This window comes from Chelonoidis abingdonii, chromosome 6 (genome assembly GCF_003597395.2).
Source record: "Chelonoidis abingdonii isolate Lonesome George chromosome 6, CheloAbing_2.0, whole genome shotgun sequence".
Classification (NCBI taxonomy): Eukaryota; Metazoa; Chordata; order Testudines; family Testudinidae; genus Chelonoidis; species Chelonoidis abingdonii.
The window spans coordinates 101,580,486-101,597,206 of NC_133774.1; the positions used below are offsets into that span (position 1 = coordinate 101,580,486).

A 16,721-nucleotide genomic window follows, 5' to 3' on the forward strand; every position below is an offset into this window, starting at 1 on the left:
AATCACTAGGAGCAAAGACAAGACGGTGTTACTCACCTTTGTACTGTTGCTCTCGATGATGTGTTGCTCATCTCATATCCATTCCAAACCCACCCTCCTTCCCCACTGTCGGAGTAGCCAGCAAGAAGGAACTGAAGGGTGGCCGGGTCGGCTGGGGTATATATCCGGCGCCATAGCGGCGCCACTCCAGGGGGCGCCCAGCCGACCTGCTGAGTGTTGCTAGGGTAAAAGTATCTCTGACGAACGTGCACGCGGCACGCACACACCTGACTGGAATGGATATGAGCAACACATCTCGAAGAACAACAGTTACAAAGGTGAGTAACCGTCTTTTATTACCAATGGTAATTTAAATACTGATTTTTTGTTAAATTATGGCAAATATCTGAGCTTTTTGGTGGAAGGACTATCTTTTCACCTGTTAGCACTGTGCCTTACAGAATAGGGCACCAATCCCTGACTGGGGACTGTGGGCATTTAAACAGACAAATAATAAATAGCAGTGAGAATAAAAGGGACAGATACAGCAGGTATAGATGTTTTTATTCAGAGGAGACAAGAATTGAGGGTTATGCAGTTGATAAAGCCTTTCTCCTCTACGTCCTGCTTCAAATCTAACCTGAAGCATTATGTGATCTCTGCTAATCAACAGAAAACCCTTACATCCTATAATCACCATACCAGACTCTGCACAGAACATCTCTGCTGAGGGAATGGAATCCCTGGTCTGTTCTGACCCCCAAGCATGATTGGATCAAATATTCAAAAGCACCTTAGTGAATTAGGAGCTGAAGGTTTTTTCAGTCTTACTGAAAGTCAGTGGGACTTGGTGCCTAAGTCGCTTTTGAGAACAAGACTGCCACGTAGGCACATTTGAAAATTTACCCCAAAGCTTAAACACTTAAGGATCCCTCACTCAGATTTGTGCACTGTCCCCAGTACACCCAGGGCGTTTTACCAAATCCCAGTGCAACAGGTGCCATGCTTAGTTTCAGAGGCAACTTGACTACAGTGTACAAGTACCAGCCCAGGGAGAAAAATACTGGGTCTAATGGGCTCTGTCATGAAGCAAATAACAGCATAACAAGAACCAATGGCTGGAAGCTAAACTCAGCCAAATTCAGTTTAGAAATTAGGCACCCATTTTTAATAGTGAGGACAATTAACCATTGGAACAGACGGCTAGGGGAAGTGCTGGATTCTCAGTTCTTGCTGTCTTAAGATCAAAATTGGATGCTTTAGCCAGACACAAGTTATTGATCTCACTACAGAGTAACTAGGTGAAAATTAATGGTATGTGATATACAAGAGGCCAAACCAGCCAATCTAATGGTCTTTTCTGGCCTGAAACTCTATGCTTCTTTCAAATTCATTCTCTGCCCCCAAGCCCACAAATGCTGAACCCTGCCTCCAGCAATGAAGCTGCTGTCACCAAGCCCTCAGTAACTTTTTTTTTTTTTTTTTTAATAAAATTGCTCTAAGGACCCAATCCTTTAAAATGCCAGTCACCTCCTGGTGCTGCATTCTCTCAACTCCTAGTGATAGTAGGGGAAGATGGTTTGGTGGATATAACACTCAAAAGACACCAAAAGGGGTCAGTTCCGAGGTTAGCCACAGACTTCTTACATGACCATGGGCCATTCACTTAATCAATCCAGTTCCCCCATCTGTAATAGTGATCACAATATCTCCAAACCCCAAAAGGGGGCTGTGAGACTAAAAGTAATTAAAGAGTGTCAGGTGCTGCAATACATTGGTAAGGATGGAGGGCTGGGTAAGTGCTTAGCCGGGATGACTTTGAGGGCAGTATTCACCATCTTGCAGAATCAGACACTAAATCAGCATCAGACTTTGAGCCTCCCAGTGCATTTTGTGTTGTCTATCTGGGCAGGCCTATGGCCTACTGTGTATTTTACGGCACCACCTGCACTGGTGGTAAATATTACTAAAAGAACATCAATCAAAATAATTTATGCAAGACAAACTAGAAAAAAGTAGTTTTTACATGCTGGCTACTGCATTGACCTGAGACTCGGGCGACCGGGGTTCTAATACCAAAATCTGCCACAGACCTGCTGGGTGACATTGAGCAAGATACTTCACTTCTCTGAGCCTCAGGTTTCCCATCTGTAGAAAGGGAATAATGGTGCTTATTCTCCTTTTTGAAGCACTTTTAGATCTGCTGATGAAAGATGCTATATAAGAGCTAAATATTATCAATTATTTATTATATATATTATTGTAGTGCTTGTTATTAATAACAATAGTATAAACAATTAAAGCCATACTTTGGAACCTGCCAAAATCCAAATGTCAAATGCAGTATATGCCAAAGATTCCAAATGAAGGATACAAAGCATTATTCATAGCGGAAACTTAACTTGCAGTTAAGCTTATAACTAGTAAATTTTAAAATAATCTAGTGTTATTTCCCAGTTACATGCATGACATGGATACCTCGAAGAATAAAGTAAAAGAGTGCAGCTTTGCAAGGGTCAGTTAGCTACCAATGTTTGAATGGGGAGGAGGGTTAGTTAAACACTTTTTAGCCTTAAGCAAATAAGTCAAGTTAACAAATAGTTCTGTACTATAGTTTAAAAATCTTCTTTCAAGTGGCATTTCAGCATTAACTATTTTAATTTCCACAGGAAAAAATGCATTGTATTAATGTTTAATGACAGCTCTACAATCATAGCTGTGACTTGTGAAATCAGAGGCCCAGAACATAGGCAATTTCTGATGTTCACTCTTATAATAGTGTGTTTTAAGAGGCTGAAAATTAAAGATTAAGCTAGCAAAGAACCGGCTGTCAACTGGCACTAATCCAGAGCAGCAGAAATGAATTACAGCATTTCAGCTGGAGGAAGTAACAAAAAAATAACAAAGACCTTTTAAAACTCACCACTTATGCCAAGTGGGGAGGGTTTGGAAGAGGGTATTCTGAGGTATATGAATTAGTGGCTCCAGACTCAGTGATCCTGTACAGGACACATAATCTAGCACTGCTGCCAAATAAAGTGAATTTAACAGAGATGAAGAAACAACAGAAAGCTTTCAGAATATAAATTACAACCAAAACAATAATAGCAGATAAAGAATGATTTAATGCCAGGGTAACAGTCTACTGAGGGATGCTACAACCATGAGAAATCATGAGCACACTCCCCAAGCAATGAGCCATCAGAATCTTCAATGTGGAATTTGCATGTATTCTAGTGTTGCCTAGTTGTTTTATAGCTTCAGACATTGTGCTTCCAAACGTCACATGAAATACACAGAAGACAGAACCTGGCCCTGAGGAACATGATTATTTTTTATATCAAGTTTCTATTGGGAAAAGTATTTGTTTATATGCCATATTCTGAAAAAGTCATTTGTACTGATGTGCTTCCATATCATAACACCTTTACATGGAATAGTTCTATAGTAATCTAAAAATGGGGTTGTTAATTGTGGGAATACAGTGTTTATGAAGAGGACTGTAATCTAGTGAGTACAGCACTGGCCTGAAAGTCAGGAGATAAAGGTTTTCATTCCAGCTCTATCATTATTTGACCTGGGGCAAATCATATAACCTATCTATGCCTCATTTGCTCTCTTTAAAAGCATAATAAAACTTACAGGGTGCAGTGAGAACTAAGTAATGCGGGCCAAATTTTATCTCAATTACACGAGTGTGACTGCACAAAGCTGTACTCAATTCAATAGCAAATGGTTAGTTTATCATATCTTTATCATCCCCCCAATATATGATATATATATTTACAGGCCAGATCCTCAACTGGTGTAAAGCAGCAGACCTCAGCTTACTTCAATGGAGCTATGCCAATTTACATTAGCTGAAAATCTCATTTACACAGTCTAGAGAGATTATATAAACAGATTAGGGTGACCAGATGTCCCGATTTTACAGGGCCAGTTCCGATTTTTGGGTCTTTTTCTTATATAGGCTTCTATTACCCCCCACCCCCACCCCACTTGCTGTCTGGTCACCCTAAAACAGGTGAATACCCATACCCATACAAATAGGCACATATAAATGTGCTAAACACCCTTTGAATTCTATGGCTGAAAAGCACTAAAGAAGTGTTAATATGTAAATTCTATGTATGTACGTACGTACTTATACACATAGACACCTACATATATGGGTTACCTCTGAAACCTGCAAAGAAAAGATGCTTAAAAGCAAAGGGGCGGGGAGGGCACTGTTGTTTTGCTGCTGTTTTTTTTTTTTATAACACACACACACAATAGAAAGCCTCAATATTTTCTTTCACTGCCAGAAAAAAGAATAGCCAAAAATATGCTAACAATTCCTGTAAATCCCAGATTATTCGCAAAAACAATGTATTTTTAATAGAGAATTCAAAAAGATCCCACAGACTTTGTAAAACCTGTCTGCAGAATTCCTCATGGATAGAGGTCTCACTATCTGGGCGATTTTATATATGTCTGCCACTCTTACTCATGATGAGAAGGAAGTTAGTTCATAAATCATCCCAGTAATTTCTCCTATATATAAAATTGAGTGGGTAAGGGTAAGTGAGAGGGAATAGATAGTTTTATATTAACTTTATTTCATGGCTTGTCTACATGGTAATGCCCTACATTAACTGGTCCGTGTAGACCTTGCTGGTGTGCACTACAGATTCCCTAGTGTGCCTTAACATAATAGCTTTTCTGCCTCCCTTTCATTCACCCGACATTGCTCCTTCATACACACACACACTCCACTCTTCTGTGTCCTAAATCCCACAATGCACATGCACAGCCCAAGTTTCAAGGCAGCAATGCAAGTGGGACGAATTCTCCACCTAGGGGTATCCACAGAATTTGCAGGCTTCATTTACCTCCCAGGGCTCACTGCCCAGATCATATCCTCAGCTAAATCTGTTGCTAAAGAATGAAGCAGCAGATAGTAAATTCAGTCAAATATCTATACTTGACTAGCATAGATTAGCTGCTACCAAATAACATACGGCACACTTATTTAATCTAGGGCCTTATAAAAGTGTTCAATGGATAGATTTACTGCCCCCACACAGTGCTTAATACACATACGGCTGGCAAGCCACTTGCCAAATAACTCTATCTACATTACAAGTTATGGGGAGCATAGATTTGCGGCAGAGTAACCATGGTTTAATGGGCACCCAATAAATAAAAGGACATGTCATGTATTATAGCACCACAGCAGCTGCAGCAGCTATAGTCTCGCTGCCCATATAGGATGAGATTTTCAAAGTCACTGAGAGGACTGGGACATCTAGTTCTCTTTAATTTTAAAGATAATTGGGTGTCTACCTCCCTGTGCAAGTGGCACAGCACCAAAGGAACAGTCCAAGGGAGAGATAAGGGGGACAGAGAGCACCATTGTGCCCTCCTGATTTTGGGCTGGTCCAGGCTCTCATATAGAAACCCATCCCTGGCTGCCTATGAGTTGCAATGCAATCTTCTAGGATCTCTGTGGTGGCACATGCTACGAATATGACCTCAGCACATGCCTTACACTGGGGCAGTGTAAGAATGCTGTATCGGCACCAGAGGGATTCATCCTGAGTTTGCTGCAGCCCATTAATAGCTCTTATATAGGTGACATCTTTCTGGAACCACTTTGAATGTGTTTCTGCTAAAGAGATAAAATAGCACCAGATACACAACATGCCATGTTTCTGAATGATCATAGTAAACATGGGAGACTGAAGAGGACTCTATAGCCACATAAATAAGAAGAAAACAAAGAAAGAAGAAGTGGGACCGCTATACTCTGAGGATGGAATGGAAGTTAAGGATAACCTAGGCATGGCCCAATATCTAAATAAGTACTTTGCCTCAGTCTTTAATAAGGCTAATGAGGAGCTTAGGGATGATGTGAAGGAGAAAACAGGAATGAGTAGGAGGTGGATATCCGGACATCGGTGAAGCCCAACTTGAACACTATGGTACATAAAATCGAGGCCCGACAATCCATCAGAAAAAAAAGAACTGGCACATGAAATTGCAAGCCCATTAGCAAGATATTTAATGAATAGTAAATCAGGTTGTACCGACGACTGGGAAAGCTAACGTGTCTATCTCAGAAGGAAAAAAGTGATCCCGAGTAACCTATAGGCCTGTTAATTTGACACTTATGAGTAGAGGTCTTGAAAATTGAAGGATAGTATAAGGATATCAGGTCAATGGAATAGTTGATAAATTACAACATGGTTACTAAAGGGAATACCAAACCAACCTGAGACCTTCTTGAGAAGGGACAGATTACTAGACAAGAGAATGCAGAAGATCTTTACCTCGATTTCAGTAAGGCATTGAACACGGTTCCACATGGGGGAATGTTAGTTAAATTGAAAAGATGGGATAATATAAAATTGTAAGTGATGGTAAGGAACTGGTTAAAGAGGAACTCAACGGGTAGTAGGAAGGTGACACTGTCAGGCTGGAAGGAGGTTACTAGCGGAGTCTTCAAGGATCATTTTGGGACCAATCTTAACTTTCTTTATACTGACCTTGGCACAAAGAGCGAATGTCTAATAAAGTTTGCGATGACACAAAGCTGGGAGCTATTGCTAACAAAAGAAGGACCGGGACACAATACAGGAAGATCTGGATGACCTTGTAGACGAGTAATAGTAAAGGAGAAATTTAATAGTGAAAAGTGCAAGGTCACTTAGAGGATTAATAAAAGAATTTTAGATATACATTGGGACACATCAGTTGGAAACAACAGAGGGGAGAAGGACCTTGGAGTACTGGTTGATCGCAGGATGACTATGAGCCGCCAATGCGATATGGCCGTAAAAAAGCAAATGTGGTTTTAGATGCATCAGGTGAGGTATTTCCAGCAAGATAAGGAGGTGTTAGTACCGTTATAGGGACTGTGAGACCTCACCTGGAATTATGTGTGCAGTTCTGGTCTCCCATGGTTTAAGAAGGATGAATTCAAACTGGAACAGTTCAGAGACGGGCTACTAGGATGATCCGGAGGAGAAAACCGCTTATGAAAGGAGACTCAAAGAGCTTGGCTTGTTTGGCCTAGCCAAAAGAAGGCTCCAGGGGATATGCTTGCTCTATATAAATATAGCAGGGATTAACATAGGAGGGGAGAATTATTTAAGCTTATACTATAGTAGACACAAGGACAAAATAGGTACAACTGACATTAGGAAGTTTAGACTTGAAATTAGACAAAGGTTCTAACCATTAGAGGAGTGAGTTCTGGAACAGCCTTCCAAGGGGAATAGTGGGGGCAAAGACATATCTGCTGTTTAAGACTAAGCTTGATTAAGTTATGGAAGCGATGGTAATGATAGGATAGTTTAATTTTGGCATTGATTGATTATCAGCAGATAAGTCTGCTCAAGTGTGCTGCGATGGGATGTTGGATGGAGGATCTGAGTTATGCAGAGAATTCTTTCCTCAGTGCTGCGGTGAGTCTTGCCCACATGCTCAGGGTTTCGCTGATCGCCATATTTGGGTCGGGAAGGAATTTCACAGGCAGATTGGCAGAGGCCCTGGAGGTTTTTCACCTTCCTCGTGCAGCGTGGGGCATGGTCACTCTGGGGACTCTCTGCAGCTTGAGTCTTCAAACCACATTTGAAGACTTCAAATAACTCAGACATAGGTTAGGGATTGTTATAGAAGTGGATGGGTAGGGTTCTGTGGCCTGCTTTGTGCAGGAGGTCAGACTAGATGATCATATTGGTCCCTTCTGACCTATGAGTCTATGAGTCTATGACTCAGTCTGATCTCAAGCTGGTGAGAATCAGGAATGACTCCACTGAAATCTCCTGATGAAAAGCACTGTAAGAGCTAGGTATTAAATCTATGGATTTATGCAGGGGCAAAATGAGCTAAGTGAAATCAAAATCAAACCCCAACATTTTCAGAAGAAATTACTTTATTTGTGGTTATCATTACTTTATTTGTGGTTATCATTCCACAGGAATGATAAGACATTCCCAATCAATTCTGGATGCATTTAGTTGCTTAAGGTTTGCCTTTTAGATTTGTCATCAAAATGTTTATGGAGATACTACAGTGATTACATGATAGAAATAGCAAAGGCAGACAGGCAGCTGAATGGTTGTGATGTATCTTGTATCTACCAGATAGTTGCCAAACAGTGCAATGTACTGCACCTGAACTACAGAATTTCAAAATCCCATCTGATGTCTGGACTCACTCCTCATGCATCCCACACACAACTCAAACCGTTACCCTTCATGCAGTGTCCTTTATCTAGCTCTCCAAGGTGCACCAGAATAGAGCCCTCCTTGCAGGCCCAGCTGAGCCAAAAGGAGCTGGGCTAATTCAAACACTTACAGGCATTCTTTGGAAGACTCATGCAGACTCAAAGAAAACAAGTCATTGGGCTCATCATTCCAAAAGATACCGTGCTCCAGCACCCAGGGCATAAGCAGTTGGTTCCCTGTTGACACAACTGAGAACTGCCAGTTTCAGAAATTCAAAACAACTTTGGTGTCTACTTCTTTTCAATTAGCAACATATTGGGCAAAGTTTTTTATTTGATCTATGGGTCTTAAGTAAACAATTGGGTTTTGTTTGCCAGGGGAATATGCTGAGCGTGTGGATCGGTGTCTGTTCTGTGAAGCATCCTGTTCTAAGTGCACAGGACCAACTCAGAATGACTGTATCGGCTGTGCAGCCACAAGGTAAATGATTGTTGTTGTTGTTTAGTTACATTGTGGTAGCAGGTAGAAGCCCCAGTCAGGATCAGGGCCCCACTGTATTAGGTGATGTACAAACACACAAAAAGAGACTGTCATTAACCCGATGAGGCAAATCGAGTATGACAAACAAAATTAGATCAAGGAAGGAGAACAAAAGGGGCACAAATGAGACCAATTGCTTGCACAGGTAACTAGTGCATGCCCAGATGGATCCTGAGAGCAGAAAATCCTTTTTCCTTAAATAAAGGAAATCAGCTAACCCTGACTGACATACAGGCAAACCATAACTGTTGGTCGTAGGTACTGGCCTCTACATGCCACTAAGGACACAGGCTGACACTGATCAGTGACAGTCAGGGTATGTCTACACTGCAATTTAAAACCCGTGGCTGGCCAGTGCCAGCTGATGCGGGCTCATGGTGCTTGGGCTACAGGTCTGTTTAATTGTGATGTAGATGTTTGGGCTTGGGATGGAGTCCAGGCTCTAGGACCCTAAATGGGGAGGAGAAGAGTCACATAGCCCAGCTCTAGCCAGAGCCCGAACATCCACACCACAATTAAAGAGACCCTTAGCCTGATCCCGATGAGCCCATATCAGCTGCAAGTGTCCAACTGCAGCGTAGACATATCTTCAGACATTTGTAATCCAATTTTTGACTTGCCACATCTGCACTGATTTTTACTACACATATTTGATTTATATGGTAACCATGATATCAATTACCATACAGGTCCTGAAAGGATTATTGTCTAACTAAGACATCATTATTTATTTAAAATATATCTAAATACTTCCTTACTAGAGCAGGTCCTGAACTAAATCCCAATCTGAACCACTGCTCAAACTTTGGGAAAGTTTGAAACTAATATGAATTCTGCAGCTCAGGGTCACCTCTGCTATTTATCCAAGGGAACTATTATAGCCTCTTGTTTTAAATCCCATGTTCTTCTAATAGAGAAGGTGTCATCTTGATTCTGTACTCACATTAGTTTTGCTCTGGTGTAACTGCACTGATTTCAGTGGAGTTACTCCATTTTTACACTGGTGTGAGATCAGAATCAGCTCCTATAAGCTTTTTCCATGGCATAAGAACACATCAAAAAATAAGCAAACATACAATTTATAACACCAGTGTCTATGACAAGACTTCTGAAATAACAAGAAATACCCAGTGGCATCAATTCATCCTTAAAGTAGGGTCAATTCATCCTTAAAGCAGCACTATTGCCTTTAGGTAGGTTATACCATGGATTAATTTAGCCAAACGTGTTCGGCCAGAGTGTCAGGCTCAGAGCTGAAGTTCTATGCTTCTGGGTGGTAAATTGGAACTTCTGTGTTACTGTAACACAGATTTTTGTGTGGGAGGGGAGGTTTGTTTGTTTATTGTCCCATAACAAAAGGTACAAGGTGATCTAATTATAATAAATTACACAAAACTCCCTAGATGTTCCAGTCTGTAATGATCAAGCTCCTCTCTTTCTTGAGTACCCATGGCCTTTAGGAGGCTATGATCATAACCAGACTTTTAGCTGTCTCCTATTTGGCTTCAAGCAGAATTTATCAGTCTTGTGTGGAGCTAGAAGGCTCGACATTTATTACACTTCTGTCACCAGTTTTGGGATTCTAGAATATACATGTAGGTCATTTGCAGAGGTACTTTTCCTTACACAGGTTACACTACATAATACAACTGGACAAGAAGGGAGTTAAACTCCAAAGCTCTTATTTCACCGTAACAAGTCCCTCACCGGTTTTTGCTTTTTCTTTTTACATCTAGGGCTTCCAAAGAGAGTCGGGTTTTTATCCTTCTATCTGTTGTAAAAGATCTACTAAGAAAATACAAAAATAAAAAACAACAAACATAAAAATAGATAAGAGAAAAATCAAAATGGAAACTATAGGAGGAAAAATATCTACAGTGGATACTATTTGTGATATATTGGAAATAGACCTATTTAAGTCTCAGTCTCCAGGGTCCTATGGTTCTAAATGGTTCACACTGAAGAGAGTAATGAATGGTACTCTAATACAGGCTAAAATTCCGGAGAGATGATCTCCTACAGTGGGATTCTTTTTCTTTTCTACAAAGGATGAAAAGATTGTTTTTTTCCTTCTGAAATCCTATGAAAATGAGGATACTGAACATGCCCATTCTCTGTGGGAAATCTGTTCTAGGCACTGCTCCCTTGTTCAGAAACCCAAGATTCTGTTATCTGTTTTTAATGCAGCAGGGTAATTTGGTTTTTGCCAGCCAAACAATTTAGTTCTCAATTTAAAAAAACAACTTCTCCTTCATTTGTAAATCTATATCCCATGATCTATAGAGCTCAGGAGCAGGATCTGAGCTGTCAGCTTCTATCAGGAGGACTACATTGTGACAAGGGCAAAAGAGGGTCTCTCTTTACTGTACTAGCTTTGTTGCTAAAAGTCAGTCTTAGCCTCCTGAACAGAGATGAAGTCTACTGACTGCTGTGTGTAGGTATGCAAAGTCTCTTTCTCTCCAACCATGTAGAGTTCTTAACTTTTCCCCGTTGATCCTATATGTTTGTTCCTAAACTTTTTCAAAGAAAGCATCCTGGGAACTGCTTATTTATGGAGCACTCCTGCAGAACCATTTGCTACTGAGTGAGCAACACAGAGGCGTAGCCAGCAGTGGAAATTTGGGTAGGCCCTGACTTTTGGGTGGATGGACAATGACAAACTGTGCTAGCTCAGCTTCTCCCCCGATGCCACACCCTCTTCCTAGCTGTGGTACCCCCAGACACAGGGCTTCACCTGCTGAGTGGAGCACACACGTAGGGTGGCTCAGAAAATGGCAAGGCAGAGCTGCCGGAGTGTAGCTTTCTGAAGTGCAGGCGCATAGCTTCATCCTGGATTTCAGGTGCCAGAGTGATGCTCCAGGCTGCTGTGGCAGCACTACACCCCTGCGCAGATTTGGGATGCTAAGTGGGTGGGCCTCAGTGGAGCAATCTTGCTTCAGCAGAAGGCAAGAGGAAGGAAATGGGAGCAAACTTGCACCCTACCCTAAAATTCACTGTTCCTCCCCCAGGCATCAATGACCCACAGAATGAGAACCTCTCATTAAGCAAAGACAGTTACATTGTCACTAGGGGCAGCACAGCTGTACAAAATGTTCACTAACTACATACCAAGCCATGAAAAATTCCTTTGATTTCATTATCAATGCAATGCTTGGGTCATGTTCTTCAAAGTTTTGCTAAAGGCCTCTTCACATTTCACATAACTGACATGTTGGAACAGGGGTGAAAGTAGAAAGTCCAACCCCACAATTATCAACATTGCAAATCAGGGTAATTTTGAGATGATTTCTAACTAAAAGACCATTTGACAAATTGTCCTCAAATTCTGCGGAAACAATCTCCCTTCAGAACAAATCTGGATGATTGTCACACCAAACCAAAGTTACAGGGGCACAAAATAGGGCTCTCTAATGAAACGTGGTTGTTACCAGAATACGGAGAAACTACTGTCCTGAAATCAGTGCTAAGAAAGTAAGGAGTCAATCCTTAATTGTCATGTTAAACATATTTGAAGATCGGGTTCCACATATATAAATGCCAGTCCAGCCAAAGACTTAAGCACAGAAGTGCATGAGGCAATACAGAGTCCTCTCCATTATTTTCCTTAGCTATATTTAAGACATCTTGAGGTTCCAGCCCACTGCTTCAACTTTTTCTTTCATATATCTTTCTCCATAATTACTCAAAGGCCACATCTTTATAATATGTATCTTTTCCTCCACTAAGATTAAAACCATTAAAAAAAAAAAATAATGGCGAACCTGGGCCAGTTATGTTGCTACCACATTCACTCAGTTCCTTCAGACTCATCAAAAAATGTTTTGGAGAAGATGAGTCATTAGCCAGCATTAAAAACTATTCAGCAATAACCCTCATAGGATTCAACAATAATCCTCATATTGGGACAGCCCCTAACACCCCAATCCTGTGAAGATTTACACATTTATGTTTAACTTTATGCACTATCAATAGTCCCATGGGCAGTTCAAAGCAAATCTTTAAAGAAAACAAACAGAAAGTTTTGACACAGGCCTAGATTTTTTCATAGATAATTTCCGTGGCAGAAACATGTTCTTGCTTTTTTTTTCAACAGACATAAGGAATGTTTCAGAGTTTGTGGTACAGAGACATCAAGATAAGTGATTTTCTGTGGGGAAAAAAGTCAAACTCAAATCTGAAGTATAAGATTGAAGTTAAAGGCTTAGCTGGCTTCTCACTTTATCTTTCCAAATGTTGTAAAGAAAATCAGCGGGAAATTAAAAGTGAAGTGCAAAAAATATAAGTAATAAATATAACTGGGTGAGAAGGGATGTTTCCTTTTTGTTTGTTTTAAAGATGAAGAGATAGCTATAGACTCTAATTGTGGTATTTTGCCTTTCCCTGCCACCACAGATTTTTTGATGATGGACGGTGTGTGTTGCAGTGCCCCAAAGGGAAATTTGAATTTAACAACCAATGCCATTTGTGCCATCATACCTGCATGGATTGCAGTGGAAGTGAACCAAACAAATGTACTGCTTGTGGTACAGGTAAGTCAGATTTCTTACAACTTTTTCCTTAGCCTCTTAATTACTCTTTGCCTCTGCTCTCAGGACTAATCCTGGCCATGCTGATGTCAGTGGAACTTCTGCCACTGTTTCGGGCTATCCTCATGATTTAATTTGGTATAATGTCCTGGAATTCAGTTTGTATGAAAAACACTCTTGAAAATATAGATGTATTCTGTTCTTGTTGGGTCCGTTCATTACTTATCTAACAAAGGGAGCCTAATGTATCTGGAATTACGCCTGTCTTTAGAGAGGCAAAAAAAAAAAATTAAAGGAAATGTTTTTGGTTAAATAAAACAGAAAAACTAAGTATGGAAATAGAAAAGCTGCACTAGGCGATCTAGTCAACCCTGGAAGCCTTTTAGTGCTAACCCAGACTAGAAAAAAGTCTTCTCTTTCATCACAATTCACTTAAATGAAAGAGGTATAATAGCCACAATAGCTTCATCTTCCATCTGCTTCTAACTGCCCCCCTGCTTGGAAGAAATATATTAAATTATATTCAAAGGTGAGCCATGTGTCAGAGTCATAAAGCTCAGATCCAGATTCTGACCCAAGTCTGAACTTTTCCATAGCTGGTGCAGGCTGTGTGTTCTAATTCAGTGTTCTAGCTGAGGCACATTACAGAGGTAGAGTCAAGCCTGACTCCAAAATCCAAACTTCAACTAACTTTGGTAGGAATACAAGTATGTTTCAGCTCCGGTACTCCTGTTTAGCAGTGAAAAATGTATGTTTCAAATAGTTATTACAGTGAGAATGTGTATGTCTCAGAAAATGCTACTCTTTGGGAGCTAAGGACATAACAGTAACAGTCATTGCAGAACAAGGTAGATAACAGGAGATATGGGATCACCAGGATCCTGTCTAAAGCAGATTTAGATCAGATGCAGATATATCCCACTTCCATATTCCTAAAGGGAATACTACCATCCACACAAAAGGAATCTAATCTAATCTCTTAACAGATTATATTTAAACAGATAATACAGGGAATTCCATGATAGAAGGAATTCTTTTTTACTTTGAAATTACAGTAGAGCATGGTAGATTTCCCCAAAGTACTGTACGTGAACATGTGTTAGATTTGTGGGGGTATAATCTAAAAAGTTACTGAAAGTAAAGAGTATTCAGCTGCTGAAAAGACAGGAAAGGATTATGTGGCTTTGTCACAATATTTTTTTGAATAATGTTTTCCTGACAATATTTATGTTACTTAAACCACAATTTTATGTTGTCAGAGGTATTTAAACTCTATGTACCAATGGGCAAACAAGCAGCTACAAGATTTATACATACAATTCTATACACCTGTTGGTATTTCTAATTGTCACTTCTGACTAAATGAGCAAGCAAAACTTACAACATCATAAATTCCGCAAGAGCTTGACTGTGCAAGTAATACAGGCCTTTGCCCTACCAAGTGGTAGCAACACAGCACAAGTTTGTTGTATGGACAAAGGTATCTGAATCACTTGCCTTGACAGGCTTAACGTCTCTCAAATGTAGATCATCTTCCAAAGAACCTCTCTTTTTATTAGGTATTATTTTCCATTAAGATCCCCAAATACTAATCAAATAACATTTTTTATAAAATAATTGAGTTAAAGCTTGTTATTGGTGAACTGACTCAGAGTATTGATAAGGGAATATGGAGCCATTCACTTCTAAGAAGCCAGTTCAAATTCAGACCAGGTTGGTAGTGACCCAAAATCTTTTGTATCTGACTGACACTGACAACTCAAATGTGAAATACATGAGTTGATGGTCTCAGTCCAGTTCTCAATTCATAGATGTCTACATTACAAAAAACACTATTACAATATGTACTAATTGGTACCCACCTTGGCAATCTCATTCCAGAGGCTGAGACCAAATGGACACAGAGGCTAAGCCACACTTTTACCCCTATAAGCAGTATCTTCTTGTCAGGATCACAACAGTGTGGGGAAAAGCTTGCACTGCTGCTGCCCATTCTGCCCCTATTCTGGCAGCAATACAGAACTTCCATCTCTATGGGCACCCAGGGAGGCAGATACCACGGTAACAGTCACAGTATCAGAACCTGAGTAGACTAGAATCCATTCTGCAACTTTCATGAATAACCAAAATTCACACACAAAAAGTAAAAATAAAAGTGTATGAATAGCTCTTTTGATAGCAGAGCAACTACCCATTAATAATATTTAGGTTCTATCTGCAGCTTCAAAAATTGTCATGGGGAAAATATTGATGCAACGTAATACAGTTAGCACAGTAAAAATAGTATTGTAAGGTGACTTGTAAAGAGCTCCGTACACTGCAATGCAAGCGCACTGAGTTATACCTGCTTTCACAAGTTACATTGTTTCAGGTAGGAGGTGGGTTAGCCTCAGGGTAGAGGTTTCACTACTGAAATGACTCTGTGGAGTAGACATGGGCGGGGGCTTTCATCTAGTGGATCTGCCAGTTTTTACCTTGAAACACTAGAGATCATGGGTGCTTCAGTATAAAATAGACAAACTTACACTTCTAAATTCAATCCAAAATCCAAACTTTCAAGATTCAGAGTAATCAGGATGAAGATTCCAATGAAGACTCAAGCTTCCCCAAAGTCTAAGTGAAAGATATCCAAGTTCAGGGAGGGGCCTCTTCTGTCACACCCAGATGTGTTGAGGAGAATTCAGGGTGAGAGTCCCAATCATGGAAGCATCTCTGTCCATATTTGGGGATTGTGGGGGTGTTTAAAGTTTTGTACACTTGAAATAACTATTATGAAATTTTTAGTGCCATAATTTCCCAACACTGTGGAAAGTGTTGGGTACAGATCCTCAGTTGGTGTAAACTGGTGAAATAATTTCTTTGACTTCAACTGAGCCTCACTAATTGACCATCAGCTGAAGCTCTGGTGTTCAATGTTAACACTACTTTTTCTGCCTTAGCTAAATGGTGTCTCTTTTACTGCTGATCTATTTCCCCCACTGTGTTTTTGTTGCACAGACAAGAGAGGGAAAAAACGTTTCCTGTACATGGGAGAGTGCAGAGAGAGCTGTCCACAAGGCTACTACCATTCAGAGGAGAACAGCGCCTGTCTGTCTTGCTTAGAGCAGTGTGAAATATGCCTTGATTCCACCCAGTGCAACAGATGTTTCAAGGGATATTATCTCACCGATAACAGGTGTCTGAAGCATGAGTGTAGAGAAGGTAAGCACCCGCCAGTAGGTATAATATCCCTGGGCCAGATTCTCAGTTGAAAATCTGGCCCTTGTTTTCTGATACACAAAAAGACCAAATCCTTCAGCCTTAATTCAAGTTCTGGTTCCCCTCTCATATGTATCCATGTAAATTGGGAGTCAGTCCCTTCAGGTGAATCGAGTTACACAAGTGTAAGTGGAAGAAGAATCACACTGAGTTAAAATGAGTGATTCCAAGTATGAATAATACCCTTAGGGTTTGGCCAGAT

At 40.4% G+C, this 16,721-nt stretch overlaps 1 protein-coding gene across 1 annotated transcript in view; it reads left to right on the forward strand.

The window, feature by feature from the left end:
- PCSK5 (proprotein convertase subtilisin/kexin type 5) overlaps positions 1-16,721 on the forward strand; it is a 297,459-nt gene that overhangs the window by 236,164 nt on the left and 44,574 nt on the right. The window contains exons 21-23 of the mRNA XM_032774960.2: positions 8,573-8,675; positions 13,128-13,264; positions 16,259-16,462. Coding sequence (XP_032630851.1) covers positions 8,573-8,675; positions 13,128-13,264; positions 16,259-16,462 — 444 coding nt within the window. The remainder of the gene's footprint in view (positions 1-8,572; positions 8,676-13,127; positions 13,265-16,258; positions 16,463-16,721) is intronic.